The sequence below is a fragment of the Alligator mississippiensis genome, chromosome 1, assembly GCF_030867095.1.
Source record: "Alligator mississippiensis isolate rAllMis1 chromosome 1, rAllMis1, whole genome shotgun sequence".
Classification (NCBI taxonomy): domain Eukaryota; kingdom Metazoa; phylum Chordata; order Crocodylia; family Alligatoridae; genus Alligator; species Alligator mississippiensis.
This window is the reverse complement of record NC_081824.1, coordinates 112,348,008-112,371,749: the sequence shown is the minus strand read 5'-3', so window position 1 is coordinate 112,371,749 and position 23,742 is coordinate 112,348,008. Positions and strand designations below refer to the sequence as shown.

The 23,742-nt window shown below is 43.5% G+C and overlaps 1 protein-coding gene across 1 annotated transcript in view; it reads right to left on the bottom strand.

Moving 5' to 3' along the window:
• LAMA2 (laminin subunit alpha 2) overlaps positions 1–23,742 on the bottom strand; it is a 630,290-nt gene that overhangs the window by 209,557 nt on the left and 396,991 nt on the right. Inside the window, exons 16-17 of the mRNA XM_019479551.2 lie at positions 18,067–18,180; positions 5,379–5,506 (exon numbers count right to left, since the gene is read on the bottom strand). Coding sequence (XP_019335096.2) covers positions 5,379–5,506; positions 18,067–18,180 — 242 coding nt within the window. The remainder of the gene's footprint in view (positions 1–5,378; positions 5,507–18,066; positions 18,181–23,742) is intronic.

The window sequence follows — 23,742 nt, the reverse complement described above, 5'->3', positions numbered from 1 at the left end:
GATGTGTGTGGAGATGAGGATTAGCTATACAATTTAGAAGTAGCATAAGGAGTGATCAGAACTGTGATCAGAGATGCATAGCTGGAGGGAAACTCAAGATCACAAGGTAATGTGAGAGTTTAATATCAAGGGAGTCTAAAGGTACCCTGAAAAAATGGATAGGCTATGTAGATCCTGGATGCAAGGTAACCTTGTGGTATAGTGCATGTGTGCAAGAGGGAAAATAATTTAATTACTAAAGTGGTAAGTACTAGGGGCTAGGCCAGAACTAGTGATTGCAGAGGGGTCAGTTCATAATTTATGTTGAACGGCATCAGCACTGGAATGGTGCTGTTGAGAATGCATGTTGCACACAACATCCTCCATTCTGTTACGGAAACAGATGACCTGCTTATGATTTCATTTCAAAAAGAGTTGAAAATGTGGAACAACAACCCCACTGAAAATCAGAGTTAGACATGTATCCAAGAGAAAAATCTGGTTCAGCTGTGCCTTTGGCAGGCATAGGGTCATTCAGGTGAAGCCTTCTTGTTACAACATGCTGCAAAGCTCTGTCTCAGAGAGAAATCATTTAGCCCTGAACACATCATCATCGCCTTTATCTATTCAATATCAAAGCAGGTTGAAGACTGGTTTACAATCTTTTGATGCCAGTTTCCTAAAATTACATTTTCCAGAAAGATAAACACACCCAAATGGTGCCTAGAATAGATTAAAAGTACGGATGTAAACCAGGACAAGACTCCTGGTGGAGAAGCTGTGAGGGAATGCCCTGAAGCAGATGTTGGTAAGTGGAGGATGGTCACCTCAGGGGCCAGACCTCTTGCTGCAGAGACAGCTCCCCCAGTGCAGTTGGGGAACAAATATGAGGCCCTGGCTGCACTGAAGGAGTATGCAGTGGGGGAAAGTGCACTGGAGGGGCCTGCCACCATCATCGAGTGAGCTGAGGGCCGGCCAGGTAAGCAGAAGAAGAGACACTGCGTCATCATTGTGGGCAACTCCTTGCTGAGAGGAACAGAGGGACTTATCTGTCATCCAGATCCCATGGCATGTGAGGTCTGCTGCCTTCCCAGAGCCAGGATCAGGGACATCATGGCAAGAAATCCTGAACTCATCCGGCCCCCCAACAACTATCACACGGTCCTCATCCATGTGGGAGCAAACGATGCAGCCAGGAGTAGTCCAGACCATATCATGAGTGACTACAGGGCTCTGGGGACCAGGCTTAGGAAGACAGGGTTGCAGGTGGCCTTCTCGTTGATCTTCCCGGTCAGCTGTCACAGTAGGCATTGCATCACCTGTGTAAGGGAAGTCAACCCGCAGCTCCAGAGCTGGTGCCATCGTGTGGGTTTTGGCTTCCTGGACCACAATCTGCACTTCTGTGCAAGGGACCTCCTGGGACGTGATGGGCTTCATCTCTTCACAAAAGGTAAGAGTCTCTTTTATTACAGGTTGTCTGATCTCCTACGTCGGGCTTTAAACTAAGTATGATGGGGGATGGGGAGGCAGGTGATGGAGAGAGTCTAGAACCTACAAACTGCGAGACATGCAGCAGTACACCCCAGGTAAGTGCCAAGGGGCCCTTTGGGCATCAGAACGGGGGGGGAGGGGGGGCAAAAAGGCACCATTCAGAGGGCTCAAGTGCCTCTATACTAATGCTAGGAGCACAGGGAACAAACAGGAAGAAATTGCCCTTCTGCTTGCAGATAATAACTTTGATTTAGTGGGGCTAACGACAACCTGGTGGGACCCTACCCATGACTGGGCAGTACACGTTGAGGGCTACAGGTTGTACAGAAGGGACAGAGTAGAGAGGAAAGGGGGTCAGGTTGCTCTCTATGTAAAGGAGCATTATACATCTACCCTAATTCAAATGGGATCAGAAGAGGAAAAAGTTGAGGCATTGTGCGTTAGGATATGTGGAGGTCATGAGGAAAGGGACTTGGTGGTGGGGGTTTGCTACAGACCACCACACCAAGAGGAAAAGCTAGACTTGGAATTCTTGAAACAGCTCTTGGAGGCTGTACAGTCTAGGGACGTGGTTGTCATACGGGACCTAAACTACCCTGACATCTGCTGGGAGGAGCAGTCAGCCAAATCTAACCGTTCATGTAAGTTTTTAACTTGCGTGCAGGACCTTCACCTAACGCAGGAGATATACGGTCCCACTAGGGGAATGCCTTACTGGACTTGGTGTTGGCTATGGGGGAGGACCTTGTAGGGGAGCTGCGGTTTCATGATCATCGTGGGGACTGTGACTACCAATCAGTTGAATTCACCATATGGTGTAGGGTGGGTAAGATAACTAGTAGGATGGAAGTGCTTGACTTTAGGAAGGCTAACTTCAGTGTTCTTAAGAGTCTAGTCAATGATGCACTGCAGGAGAAGAGTAGTGGTGAGATGGGAGTCCAGGAAGGGTGGTTGTTCTTAAAGGAAGCAATCCTTCGGGGACAGAGGAAGACTATCCCAGTATGAGGAAAAAGGGGGAAAGGAGCCAAATAGCTTCCTTAGCTAAACAGGGAAATCCAGGGGAACCTAAGGGCAAAAAAGAAGGCATATAGGCAGTGGAAGCAGGGGGAAGCCACCAAGGAGCAGTATACCTATTTGGCCCGCACTTGCAGGGAGGCAGTTAGAAAGGCCAAAGCAACTACAGAGCTCAGGCTGGCAACACAAATTAAAGACAACAAAAAGGCTGTTTTTAGGTAGATAGGGAGTAAAAGGAAGGCACAGGGCAGCATAGGACCCCTACTGAACAAGGAGGAGCAATTAGTGACAGAGAGGGGGGAATATGGCTGAGCTATTCAATAAGTTTTTTGCCTCAGTGTTCCTGAACAGGGGTCAAGATAAGTGTCCTAATAGATTCTTAGATGGGCATCAGAGGGACACCAGCCTACCAAGTGTCGCCACCGACTTGGTGCAGAGTCATTTGGATGGACTGGATGTGTTTAAGTCAGCAGCCCCAGATAAGCTGCATCCGAGGGTACTGAAGGAATTGGCCGGTGTCACAGCAGAACCACTGGCAAGGCTGTTTGAGCACTTGTAGTGCTTAGATCAGGTCCTGGAGGACTGGAAAAGGGCCAATGTGATCCCTATTTTCAAGAATAGGAGGAAGGAGGATCTAAGTAATTATAGGCCAGTCAGTCTCACCTCCATCCTTGGAAAGGTCTTTGAAAAGATTATGAAGGATCATATTTGTGGGAGTCCAGCGGGAAAAATAATGCAGCAGGAAACCAGCATGGATTTGTAGTGGGTGGATCATGCCTGACCAATCTGGTTTTGTTTTATGACAGGGTCACAAAATGCTTAGACGCAGGAGTAGAGGTGGATGTTGTTTTCTTGGATTTTAGCAAGGCCTTCAATATGGTATCTCATCCCATTCCCATAAATAAACTAAGAGGCTGTGATATAGACGTTTACACAGTCCAGTGGGTGGCAAATTGGCTTAGCGGTCACACCCAGAGAGTAGTAGTAAATGGGTCAGTATTGACCTGGAAGGATGCGGGTAGTGGGGTCCTGCAGCGTTCGGTCCTTGGGTGTGTACTTTTCAATATCTTCATCAGTGATTTGGATGTGGGTGTGAAGTGTACTTTATCCAAGTTTGCAGATGATACTAAATTGTGAGGTGATATGCACACTCCAGAGGGTAGGGAATGATTGAAGGCAGACCTGGACAAGTTAGAAAAGTGGGCAGTACATGATAGGAAGCAGTACAACAAGGACAAGTGCAGAGTGCTACACCTAGGGCACAAAAATATCCAGCACACCTACTGGCTGGGAAGTGGCCCTCTCAGCAGCACAGAAGCAGAAAGGGATCTTGGAGTCATAGTGGACTCAAGGTGAACATGAGTCGTCAGTCTGACAAAATCATCAGCAAAGTTAACTTTATCTTGCATCAGCACACATCCAAGGAGGTGATACTTCCCCTCTATGCGGCATTGGTCAGACTGCAGTTGAAGTACTGCATCCAGTTTTGGGCACCGTACTTCAAGAAGGATGTTGATAGACTCAAGAGGGTTGAGAGGAGGGCCACTTGTATGGTTAGGGGCTTACAGGACAAGCCCATGAGGAGAGACTGAGGGACCTGGATCTCTTCAGCCTCCAGAAGAGAAGGCTGAATGGTGATCTTGTGGTCACCTACAAATTCATTAGGGGTACACAGCAAGGGTTCGGAGATGCTCTGTTCACCAGGGCGCCTGTTGGGGGTAACGAGGAACAATGGTCACAAACTGACAGAGAGCAGATTTAGGCTAGATATCAGGAAAACTTAACGGTAAGGGTGGCCAAAACTTGGAATGGGCTTCCAAGCGGGGTGGTGCTCTCCCCTACCTTGGGGGTCTTTAAAAGAAGTCTGGATAGGCATCTGGCTGGGGTCATCTGGCCCCAGCACTCTTTCCTGCCTAGGCAGGGGGTCGGACTTGATGATCTGTTGAGCTTCCTTCCAACCCTAGCATTTATGAATCTATGAATCTATGATACATTTAATTTTAAAAGCAATGGACACACACAGAAAGCAAATTTCTAGTCAGATAATCTAGCATGAGGGTCTGAAAGAATTTTACTTGGATATGATACTAAGTGATTTTTTGGTTTTTGAACTTTCAAGGACATTGTGCTGGATAAAGCTAATTATTTTTTTCATCCCATGCCATCTGTATAACTGCCTGCAGTTAAACGTCAGTGAGTGAACCTCTGAAGTTTCATCATTTTTACATGACTCACCTAAACAATTCATAATAATTATTCCAAGAAATACTAGTAGAATTTTTTAACTTCCAAGAGATAAAGCTTAATTCAAATAAGAAAATTATGTTCTCTACACCAGATTTGGAATGAGTAACTACTATTTGATATTTGAGGTCTTATTGAAAAAATATACAAAATGAATCACAGCCAGATTGGTAATCCAGCTAGTATACTCAAAACCAAAAAAACAACAACAACAACAACAAAAAAACCACCTTAGAAAAATGTATGTGAAATCTGCCACTTCATTTTTATAATCTGATAGACAGATACTGTGTATGTGTGGACAAGAATAAGAAAGGCACCTATAATAAAAAAGAAATATTAGTTGGCAGTGACAACAGAGGACTGGAAGTCAATAGTTCTTGGTAGTATACCTGGCCCTGATCTTGAATAGCTTTGTTACTTACGTTATTCATCTTTTTTGTGCCACTGTTCTGGTGGCAAAACAGGAATTTACTTACCTTTTGCTGTGTATTTATCACCTTATGCTCATAAAAAATACATATTATTTTAAAAGTAAAGCATGCTTTGAGATCCTCCAACATCAGTGAAAGAGAAAACTGTTTACAGAAGTAACACAACTTATCAAATGTAAAATGAAAACGCTGCTATATGGTAAATATGTATCTTACTTGTTCGATGGTATATTTAATGGACAGGCACACAACTGGCAGTCTTCAATTGTCCCTTTAGTAGGATCTCCATAGAAACCAGGAAGACATCTGTTACAGTAAGGACCACCTGTGTTGTGCTTGCAGTCCTGAACAAGAGAGGTGAAGTACATAATATCATTCCCATTTCAGTTACAGAAATTGGGGATGGTCATCTTGCCCTTTCTCCGACCAGTTCAGGAATGCTAGGATATTCCAGGAAAACACTTCCATAAGGCAGTCTTTAGACTGTTTCAAGGGCACAACTAATGTTGTTTTATTTCTGGAGTAATTTCTTGAATAAAACTAGAAGGCTATTTAACATTGAACCTTTATCTTTGTAACATACAATTGCATTTTTGTGTTTAATTCTGTTATATTTTAAAGGCACCTAACCCACTTAGTAGTGTGAAAATGTTTACTGTTGTCTGTTGTAAGGCTACAGTACGCTCTTCAGAATCAATGACAGGGTTCAGGTACGCATCTCAGATATACAGTACACACTATACCAGCCAGTCAGTGAAAAAAAACTAATGGTTTTTATAAGAGACTGAGCAGATAATGGGCCAAATCCTGAGTTTGGGATTTTACAGTTGAGAACAAAAGATCTCAGTGTTCAGGTGTACATAAGGCCTGCATTAAGGTTGTAGGCCATATCAGACTTAGGATATGGATTCATTCATTCTAGTGGCCTGCTTTCTAAGGACTCACCCAAAGGTCTCCTTTAAAACTCCAAATACCTTATGTGAATAGATATTTCTGAACGTGTGATTTAATTAAATATTTCTAAAGTACATTTAAAAAAAATTACTCATTTGCAGAGAAAATGGCATTGTCATTTGATATGCATATGTTATGATTTACATTTTAGAGTGGCATTGCCTGAAATATATTACCTTTCTGTTCATGGTACTTCCCAGTCAATGGCACTGTAGAGTCAAAATCACCTATTATTATAGATGTCTGTCTACTTCAGGAGGTTGGATTTTATTGCCTGTATGTGCAGTGACTGTGCTTTTGAAATGAAAGCATCAGTCAAGGCAATGTTTATACATTTTTAGAAACTTAGATTGGAAATTAATGCCAGGCACTGAGATACTTGCAGCTGCCTAATTTTATGGATAGGGCCTTCAAGAATCTTTTAAAGGAAATCCACAGTAATATGATTTTTTTGCTTTAAGTACTAATGTTCAAAATTAATCAATAAGACATACACAAAGTAACTAGGAACATTCATACTTTCAGAAAGCATTGTAACAAAACTGATTTCAATATGTTCCTCATAAAAGAAAACATACTATTTTACATCATACCAGTTTACTTGTAAATTAACTGAAAAAAAAACCTGGTATCTGGAATGGGCTCACAAACCAACCTCACTCACTGGATCTAGTGCTCAGGATCAGCTTGGTGATTTGGAGAATCAGCATTTTGGCCACAGACACAGCTTTAAATGTTTTTCCTACATACCTTGAGGTACCAGACACAGCTTATGAATGCTACAATGGTGGGCCGGATGGAGTGTCCCACAGGAGCATGGGGGCCCCCTGGTTTGATCAGTGGCGAACCCAGAAGTGGACTGGAAGTACTTCTGGTCCACTGCTGGGTCCGCTGGAGAGCACTCAGGGGACGCCCCCTGCACCTCTCCAGCTTAGCAATTGACCATGGGGGGAACCTGGGAGATTCAGGAGACACAAGTCGCTGAGCTGCAAGGGTGTGGGGGGGGCCCCCTGGCGGGTTCCCCAGCGGGCCTGGAAGTGGACTAGAAGTACTTCTGGTTTGCTTCTGGGTCGGCTGCTAACCCCTGTGGGTCTGCTGGGGACTGCCCCCCCCTCTATGCTCCTCTGAGATGCTCTATCTGCTCCACCATCTCAGCATCTGCGGGCAGTCCACTATCGCTACTGGCCTCTGTTGATGCTGCCAGCAGCACCTGTGGGAGGTTGCTGACCCCTGGTTGGCACTCACCACCCCCCACCCCCACCAACAGTGCCAGTGGCATCTGCGGGAGCTCCATGCTTACCACCGCCACACTCCCACCACTGCCACCATGCTCCTGCCACTGCCTGAGCAGCCATGCCTCCCCAGCCACCGGGGGCACGAGCTGTTCATGACTGAAGCTCCACACAGCCCTACTGTATGTGGCATGCAAGGCCAGTCTGGGGCGTGGTGACCATGCAAGACTTGCCCTGCATACTGAATCTGACACACGGGGCCAGTGTTTGTACCCATTATGGACCAGCCCTGGATGCAGTGTCGAGGCAGTGCAGGCACTGTATGCAGCATGCACCCCACTGAAGTGTGCAAGTCAGCTTCAGTTCCCATGTCATGTGCAGCCTATACCTGTGAGTTCTGCACACCATATGCAACATGGAGGGACGGGGCCAGCACATGCTGCACGTATTGTGTGGGGCTGGTTTGAGATCCAGGCCACTGACAGGCATTTAATTTAATCCAATCTCTGATCCCAACAATCACATCTCTTGCCATGGCACATGTGCAGGGCAGAAAGTGCAATTATGGTATCAGGGATCAGATCCCAATCCTGCCCTATTGCTGGTGCTGAGGAAACCTGGGATCATGATCTTGAGCTCTCCTTATATCTGCAAGGAGCAAGCCAGGTGCTTACTGAGCCCATGGATTAGAATGCCAATCTGTTGATTGGTGCTTCCACCTGCAGCTGCACACCAGAACCAGAAGTGCACCAGCCACACCTTTAATCTGAGGGGCAATGGGAACCAGCCACAAAATGATTACAAAAAAATATATTTAATAATTTTGTTGATTATTACCTCTTTTATTACACTGTTAATTGCATGAATGTCTCACCAGGTTACTACTTAAGATGTGATTACATCTGCCAGAAGCCCTAGAGGCAGCACTGTGGGCCAAAAAATAGGGCTTCATGGACCAAATCCAGCCTGCAGGCTAGATCTTTAACACCTCCGGTCTAGTTAATTTCTTTAAAGAGATAACAGTACAGGCAGTCGTCAGGCTTATGACACAATTGGTTCCTGAAAACCGCATCTTAAGTCGAAATGTAACTCAGAACCGATTTTCCCATAAGAAACAATGTTATAAATGGGGGGTTGGTTCCTGAACCAAGGCCCAATACCCTTTTTTCACCAAAAATAACCCAGAATGTTGTACTCAATCAATTATAGATGAGTAATATAGCTACATTAATGTATTTATAGTGTAAATAGCAATTATATTGATTTGAAAGGACTCCTTTGAGGTGACTTTGCTGGACTTTTTGAAGGGCTCTTGGTTGGATTTTTTGAAGGGTTCTTGGATGGAGTCTTCTCTGGAGTATTTGCTGCAGGTCTTTCTGGAAACTTGTCTGTTTTCTTAAAAAAAGTGTCCAAGGAAGTTTGGACAGATGTTCTCCAGGGAGATGGGTGACACAGCGCATTGCCTCGCTGGCATAGCATGGCATTGGATCAAACGTTGTAAAGTCAAAACTGATGTCAGAAAGTTGAAACAGGGTGTCAATTTATAAATGTTGTAAGTGAGAACCATTGTAACTCAAAATGTTGTAAGTCATCGACTGCCTGTAGTCTTTGCCATTTCATTTAGAGATCAACTGATGTTTCAGTTTTGTCACTGATTCAATATGGTCTGGTGTCTCAGAGTGCCTATATATGAGCAGTAAGGCTGCTCCAATGCACTGTAATAATTACCATGCTGCTCTGATGTTCTTTGTTATCCCAAGTGGTGCCCAGGGGAATGGAGCCATTGTTCTTTGTTATCCCAAGTGGTGCCCAGGGGAATGGAGCCTCACCTATTTTCCGCTGGTCCCCCCCGTGAGGTTATAAACAGCCACCAGATCTCCTCTCAGTCTTCTCTTGTAGAGGCTGGATAGATTCAGGCCCTTTGGTCTATCTTTGTAGGGCCTGGCCTGCTGCCCCCTGACCATGCTAATGGCCCTCCTCTGGACCCTCTCAAGGTTAGCCACTTCCCTCTTGAAGTGCAGCACCCAGAACTGGACACAGTACTCCAACTGTGGCCTGACCAATGCTGCATAAAGGGAAAGGATCACCTCCCTGGACCTGCTTGTGATGCATCTGTAGATGCCCGACAAGGTGTGGTTAGCCTTACTGACCGCTTCCTTGCATTGGCAGCTCATGTCCATCCTGGGGTCAGCAATGACTCCAGGATCCCTTTCAGCCACTGTGTTGACAAGAAGGGTGTTCCCTAGCCTGTAGGTGTGTTGCTGGTTCCTCCTCCCTAGGTGTAGCACCTTGCACTTGTCTGCGTTGAACTCCATCCTGTTCTCATCCGCCCACCTCTGCAACCTGTCAAGATCTAGCTGGATTCTGTCCCTCTCTTCCAGTGTGCCGACTTCTCCCCACATCTTTGTGTCATCAGCGAATGCTTTCCACGCCCACCTCCAAGTCGCTGATAAAGATGTTGAATAGCACAGGCCCCAGGACTCAGTCCTGGGGAACTCCACTGCCCGCATCCCTCCAGGTCAAAAATGACCTGTCCACCACCATTCTCTGGGTGCGACCATCGAGCCAATTTACCACCCATCTGACTGTGTAGGCATCAATGCCACAGTTGCCTGGTTTTTTTATGAGCATGGGGTGAGAAACAGTGTCAAAGGCCTTCTTGAAGTCCAGGTAGACGACATCCACCTCAACGCCCGTATCCAAGGACTTTGTAACCTGGTGAAGGGGCACTTTAAAGATCATTTGATGAGCTTTAGTTAAAGTGCCCCCCACCACCATTTTTAATCATGGGGACACTGATACACCCTGCTCTGGGTGCTTTAATTAGAGTGGATCTCAGAGCCACTCTAATTAAAGCCCCCCAGTCCTCCAACCTCCAGAGCATGTGTATAAATGCCCTCAGTTTCCATTGTTCATAATTCATATAGTCCAAGACACTATCTCTGACAGTGTCTAACATCTCATACTAGATGTTTTATTAGAAGGTGGAAGAACCATAAGATAGCCAGCTTTTGGATGCTCTGCCTCCGCTTCCCCAGTTCACATTACATTATGTCCTGATCTCTAAATTTAGAGATTGTTCTAAGTCATGAAGCATGATGTTTATTTCATACCCCTTTTAAAATGTTTTTATTATTACTTATAACAACTCTGGATTTTCTTGTTGTCTATATATATGACCAATCTCTTGGAATTTTCCTATATTTTTCACTTCAGTAACTTCTGGTAGCAATAGGTTCCACAGTCTAATTACACTTTTTGAAGATAGATTTCCTTCTGGCAGTTTGTAATCTATTAATTTAATTGAATATTCCATTGTCCTTGTGAGATGGAGAAGAGAAGGACCTGCAGCAGCAGTCACAGTCTCCAAGCTTCCTCTGTCTTCCACTTTCTGTGCCTTTCCCAGGGGATAGTAAGGTGTTACCTATGATGGTGGGGGGAGCCTGCAGCATGGTGCAGCAGGGGAGCCCATGGCCAGTGAGCTGGTTGGGGGTGGGGCGCCCATCTGTGTGCATAGTGCATCAGTGCAGGGGGACACTTGCCCATGAGTACAGTGCAGTGGTAGAGGCATGGGGAGAGCCACCCACCCACAAGGCAATGTCCCAGAAGAGCTATGGCTCACGCTAGTGTGGCCCGGGCAGCATGTAGCTCCTGCTGGCATAGTTCATGTGAAGTATGATGCCCAGGCACAGACCAGGCATTTCACCCAATACTTCCTATTATCTTTTAAACTCATGCCTATGTTTCTGGAAGATACTCATGCTTGATTTGTGATGGAGTCACTATATTTCTAGGAAGTCTGTTTTAACAGTAATGTCCAAGGTCCGTTTTGAAATTTTTAGACTTCAAATTCCAGCCATTGGTTTTTAGTGTGTTATAAGTAAGTTTCCCTGTGGGACTTCTTCTATCTGTACATACAGTCAAACATCAATTAGCCAAATTCTCAGTAACAAAACTCTGAGGGGTTTGATACTTTCCATGAGCTTTCACTTCAGTGAATAGGTTTTTACATACTGGTCAGAATTCTGTGTTCACAGACTTATCTATGGATGTACTGGATGGCTGTTGCCAGCTTTCCTGCTAAGCTAGTTGACCTTTGGGAAAATCAGATATCTACAACTAGGGGACCTATGCAGGAGTCCAAAGAAGCTGTAGCCCCAGTTTTAAATAGCCAGGGTGAAGTCTCAAACACAAAAAGAAAGGAGGCAGACCTGCTCAACAGCTACTTTGTCTCAGTCTTCAGAAAAAATTACACTGCTACAAGAGAGCTAATAAGGATTATTTGGATAAGCAAAGAGACACGCTGAGGAATGAGATAACAAAAGAAACAGTTAGAGAGCTTTTGCAGTGTCTGAATGCATTCATCAGAGCCTGATGAACTTCGGACCCAGGGTACTGAAGAAACTGGCAGAGTTCTCAAAGCCCTTTGCAAAAATATTTATGAAGCCACTGGGGAAAAGCGAGGTACCAGATGACTGGAAAACAACATAGTCCCCCTCTTTAAAAAGCACAGAAAGGTTGACCCAGGGAACTGGCTACCCTCATCTCAATACCTGTGATGTTACTGAACATACCATCATTTGCAAGCGTCTGGGTAAGGAAAGGCTGGTCCTGAGCAGCCACTATCTTCGTTGGCAATCCCTCAGTTAATGGATTGTCTTCCATTATTGTCTTATCTGTGTGCCCAAAGATGGCCGATGAGGCCTTTCTAGGATTGACAGACTCTACTGAAGCATGAGCAGCCAGTATGAATTTATTACAAAAAAAAAAGGTGCCAAATAAACATTATTTCCTTTTTCAACAAGATAACAAGATAAGGTAGTTGGGTAGATGAAAGGAATGAAGTGGACAGGATGTGCCTGGATTTCAGCAAGGCTTCTGACAAAGTCCTACATGACCATAAATGAAGTGGAGAAATGTGGGATAGACAAAAATATTGCAAAGTGGACAGACAACTGGTTCAATAGCCACATGCAAAGGATAAGGATAAACGGATCCAGGTCAGAACAGCAAGTAGTTTTGAGTGGAGTCCCACGGGGGGTCTGTCCTAGGCACAGTGCTCTTCAATGTGTTTATTAATTATTTGAATGCTGGAAAAGCATGTATTGAGCAAATTTGCAGATGACAAAACTGGAAGAGATTGCAAATACACTGGAGGACAGGTGCACAATTCAGAAGGATCTTGACAGATTGGAAAGTTGGGCTGGGACTAATGAAATCAAATTCAGTGCTGACAAATGTAAGATGCCACACTTTGGGAAGAATAATAAAAAAAAAATACAAAATGGGTGACAACTGGCTGGAAGTACTACGGAAATGGATCTGGGAGACTTGGTGGATCACAAGCTCAATATGAGTCTGCAGTGTGACACAGCTGCACAAAGGGCAAATAGAAATTTGGGCTGTGAGAAAAGGAGCATTAGATGCAAGATACAGGAGGTGATTGTGCCCCCTTTACTAGGCACTGGTTAGACCTCACCTAGAGTAGTGTGTACCATTTTAGCTTCCGTGGTTTAAAAAGGAATGTGGAGAAATTCGACAGAGCTTGGAAAGCAAATCATACAAAGAGAGGCATGTTCAGCTTACAGAAAAAGCAATTAAGAGGCAACATGATAGGAATCCTCAAATATCTGAGGAGCTGCTATAAAAAAGAAAGAAGGGAAAACTTTGTATTTCTTGCTGTAGAAAAGACAGTGAAATGGACTGCCTAGAGAAGATGTGACATTTCTATCACAGCAGATGTTCAAGAAGAGGTTGGATAAGCTTTGGCCAGAGATGATCTAAGTCCTAGGAGTATTCTCTGGGTATTTTCAATGCTTCTGGGATTTCCAGGTTGCCACATGGGGCTTCCCCCTTCCCACCACCCCTGCTGCTTCATCTCACAGGAGGAGGCTTCTTCACCTTCCTCAGAAATACTGGATGCTGCTGCAACCAAGGCAGAGGATTTTGATTGGGGTTTACCTATTCTCTTGCTGGAACTAAAGCCCAGATATTACTTCCTAGAGATCCTTGCCCCTCTGCTCAGGGTCAAACTGACTGCCACATTTGGGGTCAGGAAGGAATTTTACCCCATGGTCAACTGGTATGGAAAGTAGGGATTTTTAACTCCCTCTGCAGTGGAGAGTGCATCCCTCTTCCTTAGATCTTTTGAGCATATTTTAACAGCAGCAGCAGACACTAACCACCATTGTGCTATAGGTTAGCCTGTGGATCAAAGTTGATTGTGTAGTTTTAGTAAGAGGCTAGATAAGATTTTGTATGATATGGTTTAAATAGGGGTGGTCCTGCCTCAGGCAGGGGGGTGGACTAAATCAGTGTTTCTCAGCCTTTTTTGTACCAGGACCCATTTGTAAACATTGATGGCTAGTCCTGACCCAGTAAGTAGTTTAAGTAGAAAACACACAAGTATTTTGGCCTCAGAATACTTATTGTACACTACAAGTTAAAGCAGTTTTAATTTTAAAGACAAAAATCAATAGCAACAGGAAACAATGTTAACATGTGGCTCTCCATTACGCTCAAGTGGCATTCTTCATTGTGTATTCTGCACAACGAAAATTTCCAGTACCCTTTGCTCCTGACTCAAAGCCCCCCAGCCCTATTGATGCCCCTCATTCCTGACTTGCAGCCCCCTGGCCCTGCCGATGCCCCTTACTCCCTACCCACAGCTCCCTGACCCTGCCCCTCATTCCTGAGCCACAGTCCCCTGTCCCCCCAGGCTATGCTGGTGCCCCTGTCTCCCAACCCACAGCTTCCTATCCCCCCCAGTCCTTTGGAGGGGGGAGCGAGGAGGGAGGCAGCTGCCCTCATTCTGCCTGGGCCAAAGCACGATTGTTGCAGCAGCTCTGACTTATATAGGTGGCAGTGGAGTGAGTCTGGCCTCAGCATGGCCTGGAGGGAGGAGAGGGGATGGGGCTCCCACACCGCACCAGATAGCCTGACCATGCCCCCCACCCTCAGCAGTATCTCGTGGCTGCCCCACCCCTGTGAGCACGGGCACTGGCCCTGGTGCTGCCAGCCCAGCCATGCAGCTCCCCATTGCCCCCAAAGGGTCCCCCCCCACTTCTCCACTGGAGGGGCAGACACCTCTCCCCGCAACCCTTACCCTGTTGCAGTCCCAGCACCCAGACATCTTCCTCTAGCTCCAGCATGTACCTTCCCCACCTCACAGACCCATCCTTTCCAGACACCCTTCCCCCAACACACACGAATGCCCCCCTGCACAGCTCCCCAGAGAGTCCCCATACCCTAGTCCTCCAATCCCCACTCCCCACAGACTTACATGCATCCAGCTGCTAAGGGTGCTCCCACCAGCCTGCCTGACTGTATGCCAGCCATGTGCATGTGCATAGGCAAATACATTTGGCACCCCTTACCTTCAATCACTCCAATAGATCCTTGTAGACTGGAAGGCCACAAGCTTGCAAGGGTAAACCTGTGCTTTCTCACATTTTTCTGTGACTAGTCGCAACCTTTCAAATATTCTTGTGACCCACTTTCGGGTTGCAACCCATGGGTTGAGAAACACTGGACTAGATGACCTTCAGACCTGCTTATCTATGATTCTACAAGTCTTTGAAATCTTGAATTCATCGTGATCAGGGAAAACTGAAGACAAAATAAAAGCCTGCCTGCCTGGCTTCTCTGACAGTTGATGGTACATGAAAAATGGAGTATGAATGGGGACTTACTATCACTGGTGCTGGAACAGAGATATATTTTGCCCTTGTGTCACTGGCTGCAGGGGAAAGGGGTGACTCAGCCCCAGAAAGAACCTTGCTGTACTCTATCATAGGAAGGCATGGAAATTCATGGTTTAAGACAATATTAGTAAGAGGACATGCTTAATTAACATATCCTTCGCCATCAGGACCACTGCACTTCCCAGCCAACTGTTGACTTTGGGTACAGATGAGAATTGCCTTCTCCTTTTCTATATTTGTTAAAAGGAAGGATGGTGAGATAGCTCCCCCTCACTATTGTCCATCTGCTACCAGTCTTACACTGATTTAGCAAAGCTAACACTTATAAAATTTAAGCTGATTTGTGGTGTTTTCCATGCCAGAAATGACTAAAAGTGCACAATGCCCACTAGCTTAAAAGCACTTGCTTCCTGCTAGGTCTTGTCCAAATGGTGTAGGCTCACCATTTGCATGAATGAGTGAAATAAAATGAAGACCAAGTCCCCAAAGGTTCCTATTTCCAGTTTTGATACCTTAGAAAAAAGATCTTCTGGGATCCATTTCCCATCAGATTAGTGACAGACTGCAGTGAATGTTAACAGCATGAAAAGCTTTTGTTCTTCACAAGGACTAGATTTAACCAACCTCCTAATGCTGCACTAACTGTGAATGTGTAATACCACAAAAAAGGATTTCTGCATGGTTAGAACTTGCACTGTGTACCAAAGCAGTTATCATGTATATCACAATGGTAATGAGAATGATGTCTCACACAGCTCTCTATATAGCTGTTCTAGGGATCAAAGGGCTTTGCAGGTTATTGTACGATGTGCATTAAAAATAAGCTTTTTATACAGGCCTATGCCAGAGCAGATGATCTGAGCTTTTATCATGAGTCAAAAACATATTTCAGCTGCTTTTCAACCGCATTTCAAAGCCAAGGAAGAGTAAAAAGAAGTAACATATCAGTAAATTAGGTGCCTAAATTGTCTGTTGTATTACTGAAAAAACACTATGAATAATAATAAGGAGGCCAAAAGGCTGCGTAAATCTCAATAGAAAGAATGCCTTTGATGTGAAACATTTCTCTTTTTCAGCATTCAGACTTCTCCCTCCTTCACTTCAAAAGCCTTATGATCCAAAATGAATAGCAGCATTTAACAGCCTGCATGGATAGTAACCAATCTAACTTCACTCACGGTGCACTTAATGTGACTTACAAGGAAACCCCAAACAGATTATTGAGCATTTCTGTTCTACTTTTCTCTACAGGATGACACAGTGTAAGCTCAAACAGCACAGTACTGAGTACAGAATAAATGCTTGATAATGTTGTAAGATTAGATAGATGTTGCACATTACACTTTTCAACTATATATAGTTTAAGCCTGTTTCACTTCTGTCTGACCCTGTTAGGAGATACAGGAAGAGCTTTATTCATCTGTCACTGGTTCACCGGTGATCATTAGCTTAATAGCGAACAATCACTTGACTACACAGCCCCACAACCCCCTATCACTCCCCGTGACGGAGTGGGAATAAATGAGAGAGAGAAAAATGAAGAGAGATCTTCCAGGTTTGGGGACAAATAACTCACACAAATAAGGTACTGAACTATTGTAGCTGAGCAAGTGGCTCTCAAATTTCATCTGGCCATGTACCTCTAAACAAAATAGCCCTGAGCTGCTGATTTACCTTTTGGAGCCTACCGTCCAGTCTTTCCTTTTTTTTCTTGCTAATTGGTGTTATCCCATATTGGTGTTACAGAGACTGTGGCTGGAAAGTACAATCAGTAATGTAATAAATTGTCTCTATCTTTGTAAGGAAAGACAAATCCATATCAGCCTAGTGATAATTTTTTTTTTTCATTGCATATAGAGGAAAGAATTCAAAATGTGACTGTCATGAGGCCATTTTTTCCCTCAGTACGACTTTAAAAAAATAGAGTATAATTAAACTGAGAATCATTGTAGGTTTCTATTCATGAAAAAGCAATTTGAAAAATCCACTGATCCACAAATTAAGGATATCTTGTTTTGTACTGCAATGCAATTAAACATCTTGTGCGGGGAAAAACAGGAAGACCAATGATAATTCTAAATACCAAATTACACTGTAAGAACCCTGAATTTTCATTTTGCAGTTTTCCCAGCAGCTTTTTCTTAAGGAAATAAAAAGGAACATTTAGAAACATACAATACAGAGTCTGCTTGAAATTCTGCAGGGAAATGAGAGTATGATATCCCACTAAATTGGCACTGGCTCATATTGTGTTTCTGCAAGACTAATGAAATGAGAAATGTTGTTTCAAGCTTCATGCCATGTCAGACAATATAAAACTAAAATGCCCTTGAGTTAATCAGAACAGTCTATTCAGCATAATTCACTCATTCCAAAAGGCTACTGAGCTGGCTGGAAATAGCAGCGTACTGGTAGGCTTGTTCTGGATAATAGTATGGACTTAATTGCTGAATTAGGAGGTAACTATAGTGAAGTATATATGCTTTCTATAAGAAAAATTCTGGTTTCTATTTAAAACCAAACCATATACTTTGAATGAAAAAAAAAAGTCCTGATTTATTAAGCATCTTTTTGAGGCTTCCTAGGAAGGTAGAAGAAAGCCAACAATACCTTGCTGTTGCAGTGAAATAGAATTACGAAGTTACGTACTATAGGCAATAAATAAACACCTGGCAGGAGACAGAGACGGGAAGAGGAAAGAAATCTTCCTTGAAGACATACTGATATCCTTTGCTGCCTTTTCAATATGTCATGTATTATCTTGTTGATCTGATTTCAATACTTCACACCAACATGAATAAATACTTCTTTCAGTTTATTTGCAGAAGCTACTTTATCCTGATACAAGGGTATTCTTAACTTCAGAAGTGGTTCAATATAAAGATCTCTTCTGTCAAATCACTGCTGCTTTTTCTAGACTACTTGTGGTCCCAAAGGTGGCTAATTCAATTGCACTGGTATATTGAACTGATCTTGGCAACATCAATCAAGTTTCCCATGGGCAGTGAGACTTACCAGGCATTCTCCAGTGATATCATCACAGAACTCCGTGTGGTCAAAACATGCGCACGGCTCACAGATCCCACCAAAAATAGTGCCGTTTACTCGCCGATGCCTAGGCCAGCAAGACTGCAAGAAACACCACACATTTGTCAGATAGTGAGGCAATATATTTTATTCTTTTAAATAAAAAGTGTTGAAGTTGGCAGATTCACTGAGAAAATGTACTTGTTAAATGGCGAAAAAATACTGAAACTTATCTAGAGAGCTATTCGTCCTGGTACTGTGGCTTTGCACTGACCTTAGATTTATTGGCAGGTGTGAGATTAGAGGAAGCTTTAACTTGATCTTTCTTCTGAAATGGTAAAATAAAGCAAAGAAATGAAGAACTGAACTATGACAGAGCCAAAGCAAGAGGTGCAGACTGAAAAATAGCCAGGAGACAAACTGCTGAAAGACAGAGAAGGAAAAACAAAACAAAATGAAAAACCTAACCAAGGGGACCATATTGAAAAATTCAACTGTAAACAACAATTACAATACAATTTAGTCTTTCTTGAACAAGACGTTGCATTAAATTAAAATCTGGTTTTAAAACAGAGTAGGCCCTTTTATTTAGGCATTTTTTTTTACTATATATGTGTAATATTTTCCCTTCAAAAGGAACTCCTGCAATGCTTAAAAATGTAGATACAATATTAAATGCATACCTAGATTAACCTGAGCAAAGGTGACACCTTACAACAGTGATCCATCCACAAGAATTCTGCTTTTTCTTTGTTCATAGCAAAACAACAGGGATCAGTCTTCCTTATAACATATGTATTGCGGAAAAGTCTTTAGAGTTTTCACAACTGCCTTCCCCTCTAAGGTTGTTCACGTGGTCCAAGAATGTTGCACCATAAGTGGCACATGGCATGCTGTCCCGACCTTTGCACATGATGAAGTGGTCCTTACCTTACAGAGATTAATCTATTAATTTGTATAACAATGTTTTCCAAACAACCTACAGGTAACAAGTGATACCATTTCCCCTTTTAAGGGATGTTGTTTTCTTATAGGCATGGACCTGTAGTATGAGATAACTTTGAAGAATAATTAAAAAAAAAAAAAGAAACGTTTTGGGAAAAGACATTGAGTTGTTGCTTTTTTGTTTTTTGCTAGGTATTTTTCATGAAGACATACATGAAGATGTCAAATTAATAAGAGAAAAAGCCTTAAACAGAAACAGTACTTTCTTTTGCCTGTTGTGTAGAAGATATAAATAAGTGCCTAAAAAGACTCTGTGGGTGCATCTACACGAGACGCCCACTGCTCAGTTGTTACTGCGCAGTCATTTAGTCCTTGCATAACCAAGTACTAAATGACTGCACGCAGGAGCTCTTACTACTGCACAGTAGCATTGTATTATGGTTTGTGACTGGCAATGCTACTGCACGGTAGTAATGAGCTATTGTGCAGTATTAATAAGCTACTATGCAGTAACCGTCTCATGTTGACACAGCCTATATGTTCAAATCTTTCCTCCTCTCTATACACACAGATATTCTTTTTCCTAGAAACAATTAATATTATAACAGGCATTTGTATAAGTGCCATGTTGCATGATTTTAGGCTGAGATTTTACTCAAGGTCCTAGATGCCTATTCCCATCCTGATTTGGTGGGGTATAATATTAAGGTTATTTCTCTGAGGGGGGTGAGATTTAAAGAGAGGAAATAAGGTAGATTCACAAGGAGCAACCATAGTCCCAGATAGTTACGGAAGCAAAAGTAAGACACAAGAGACATGGGCAGATCTAGTGGAGAACAGGTGGTGTACTGCATCATCATGTACAACACAACACATATTTTTCTCCAAATAAAAGGAAATTAAAAGCTTTACTAAAAAGCTAGGGGCATAGCTATTACTCAGTATAAGATTGAACCATACACAATTATAACTTTATTGAAATGTGCATTTATTTGCTATATCATATATTTTGCACAACAAACTAGGCAAAAATACTCAAAAGATATTGTTTTGTTAGTCCTGTAGTCATTAGAATTAAATGTACATCTCTTTTTCAGATTCATAAGACAAAATCTAGCCTTTCTAAACACCTTGAAAATGCATCCAATGCTTTACTGAAAGTTATTTACTCACCTGAGATAATATTTACCTGAGGGAGCATACAGACATTACACTTAGGTTGGTCTAAGTAAATATAGACTGATCTAAACTTATAACTGTACAGATGTACACACAGACTGGTTTAACAATGGCACAAGCAATTTAGAACAGATTATGTCCAAGGTGCACTAAATCAAGACTGATTCAGGCTAAAGCGATCTATTGAACATCTGTACTGTTCCCCCATTGAATCAAGTTACATAGCTGTTCTCCAGCATCCCAGTGTGCTTTGTGGCCACCCCACAGTTCTCCCTGTTGGGGAAGCATGCTTGCAACTTAACCTGCACTAGGCTTCTCTGGCCAAGTACCCAGCAGACCCTGTCCCCAGGCTGTCCTAGAACCGAGTGACAGCTGGTGGGGGGAAGTGTGGTAGCTATGTCCCCTGTACAGGCCCTGGGACCCAGGCATTGGAGCCCATGGATCATGCCTTCACACCCCCAATACCTCATCATGGAGCACCCCACAACCTACACTCACATCCCAACACTGAGCCCAGAAATTCTGCACTCAGGAACAATCCCATGGACCTTGGCCCTGGCCCTTGAGCGCACAGCCAGGGACCCCCACACCTTCAAACCCACACCTTCAGACTCAGGCACAGCCCCATTGACCCTGACCCTGGCACTAACACACCCAGCTGGGGACCCCCAGACTCTAGCACAGCCCCATGGATTCCACATCTCAGTGGCCAGGCCCAGGCACCCTGCAACCCAGATCCCTGCATGGTCACACCCACACACCCCAAGCAAGAGCCAGTGTGGACAGTTCACTACTAGGATGGGGTGGGAGGGGTAGAACCTCAAGACTGGGCTGGCATGACAGTGACCCTGTCACCTCCATGGCTCAGCCACTGTCAGCAGGTACTGGGGCTACGTGCACCTGGTGTGCTGCCAAGGTTTTTTTAGCTTGCTGTTTCTGGGGCACTGGGACCCAGGGGCTTTGAGCATGCCAACAAGAGCAGGCAGGCAGAAATCCCTGGAAACTTTGGGCACAGGCAGGGCATGGCCTGCCATCCCAGTGTTGGTAGGTAGAGGCCCCTTGAAATTTCCAGACCAGGGCCTAGGCCGTTGCCAGCTGGAAGCAATTGGAAAGTTTGAGGTCATGAGGGTGGCAAGCTTGATAAGCCCCAGTCGCTGTGAAGCAGCAGCCACACCCAGCTAGAGTGAGGAGAGCCAGGAGCTGGGACCCATACCCACTTGCACCTGTCCTTCCATCCATCTATCTATCCATCTGTCCACCCTCTCCTTGCAGCCCCACCCATGGATGCCAATACCCCACAGGTACCACCATGCACCACAAATGAGCCTGTACCATCCTCCTGCAATACCCAACCCTGGTCACACAACTGGAGCCATGAGAAGATGAGAGATCTTGTCACCATCTGTGGCATGCAGGACTGTGAAGTAGATTACCAAGAGCAGCTAACAAATAACAGAATTGCAGAAGAAAGTCTGGTTCAATTAGTAGAACATCAAGGCTATTACAAAGAAGAGATGGACATTAATATCTGTAGAATAAAGCAGTTAGAAGGAATCAGGTAGATTATAGTTAGCCATGAAGTAAATTGACTCCCTCATGGCTCCCTGAATGGAAAGGCTGCTGTCACTACCAAGTAGTTGGTTTTAAACTTTGGGTAGAGCAGAAATCAAAGGAGCATGCAACTGCACTCCTGCACCCCACCTGGATCTGCCCCTGACAACAGACTCCCCAGAGCAGTTGTTGGAACGCTGGATAGAAAGTAACTAAAGATGATAGGAAGAATAAGTAGATGGATGAACAGAAGGTCAGCAGAGCGGTATGGGTAGAATTAGGTGCCTATTGCAACCATTTCCATGGATATTGCAGCTGTGACAATATCTCTCTTCTCAGAAACATCTGAGCAACTGAATAATTTTCCTTGCACAAATTCTTGTATGAAGTAAATGTGAAACTCATGTATTTGACTATTCTTACCCATTACGGGAATTTAGTGGGATTGGATAACTTCTAATGGAACAAATATCAATCCAAACCTCTAACCAGACACTGTGTAAGTAAATGAGCTGGACAAGTACCTTATGTTATCTATCTCAACAATTCTTCTTATTATTTATTATTATTTATTTTCTGCATTTCTACAGCATTTGGAGTTCAAGTCAACTGCCACAGGTTGATTATTTTATGAATGTATACACATGGGACATCACCTTTTCAGAACAGGATATTAAAAAAAAGAAAATTTAGCACCTTATCAGTAAATGTATAGATGCCTGAGGTTTGAGGAAACAGAATGTTGGTAGTGTAACCCAGAAATCAAGAGTTTAACCATTTCTAATATTTCTTATAATGGCATTTATCTATCCCTAATCTCAAGTACTATTGTCTGTGGGAGATTCCAGACCTCACAGATTCCTCCTCCCCAGTCCTTATAAGAATTACAGGCATTTTGTCATGGGCTTGAATGGGCAGTACCTTGTGATTTTTGTGACAAATCAGAACCAGCCAACAGTAACACTTTGAATTTCTAGTACAGAATGCTCAAAAGATGGAAATTGCATAAAGGAATACAAGGAAATCATGCTCTTCTTGCTGCCATTCACTATAAAATGAAAAGGATAAATTTCTTGAAAAGAATCCTCTACAGTACATTATTTCCTCAGCCCAAAGTCTCCAATCATGCAACTGAGAGCACAGAAGCTTGGATCCTCCATCCACACAGAATCCTATCAATTATACTACTGTGATCTTCACTGTTAATTGTAGGATCTGGGCTTTAATGTGCATCAGATCCATGGGAAATGTTATAAACTGGTGGTAATTGTGAATCATTTGAACAAAATAAACAAGGGTATCTGACTTTCTGGAGGTCTGGCTGTAAAATCCTGGATGTTGTGGAGATCAGAAAATTTGAAATAATCAAGATGAGAAATGGGTAGAAGGTTGTAGAGGGAATTTCAGCAGCATCAAGGTAGATAAGAATTCTACCATGTTCTACAGGTGGCAATAGTCAGATTTAGAGACAGTTGAAGACATGGAGCCTCTAAAATTTCTGGCTTGGAGATCAAAGTTAAAATCTGAATTAGGAAGAAGAATAGAGAAGTCAACACATAACTGTGCCTTCTCAAGTAATTGTATCTACTCCAAAAAGCTGCATCTAAGTTATATTTTCATCTGATTTTGTTTACATCTGACTTTGATATGAATCTCCACAAATTCCTTTAGGTCTTCTTTCTAGATTAGCATTTCTAGCCCCAGCAACACACAAAAAGCATTTGGCATGAAATGAGACTCTAAGCCCTAAATATCATGTATAAGCATGGGATGCTTTAAAGAAAAAGAGAACTGACAAGGAAATGCCTAGAGTGTCTGTGTAAATGGCACTTTGTTTGTAGTTTTGTGAAGCAGAGCGTCTTGGTGCTTGAAACCACTTCCTTAGAGGCATAGCTTTTGAAGAATATTATGTTCCTTACCTACCTCAAACCATGTTCTTTATAAGTCAGTTAAGCATATGTGTAGTTATGTGCACACACAATGCACATA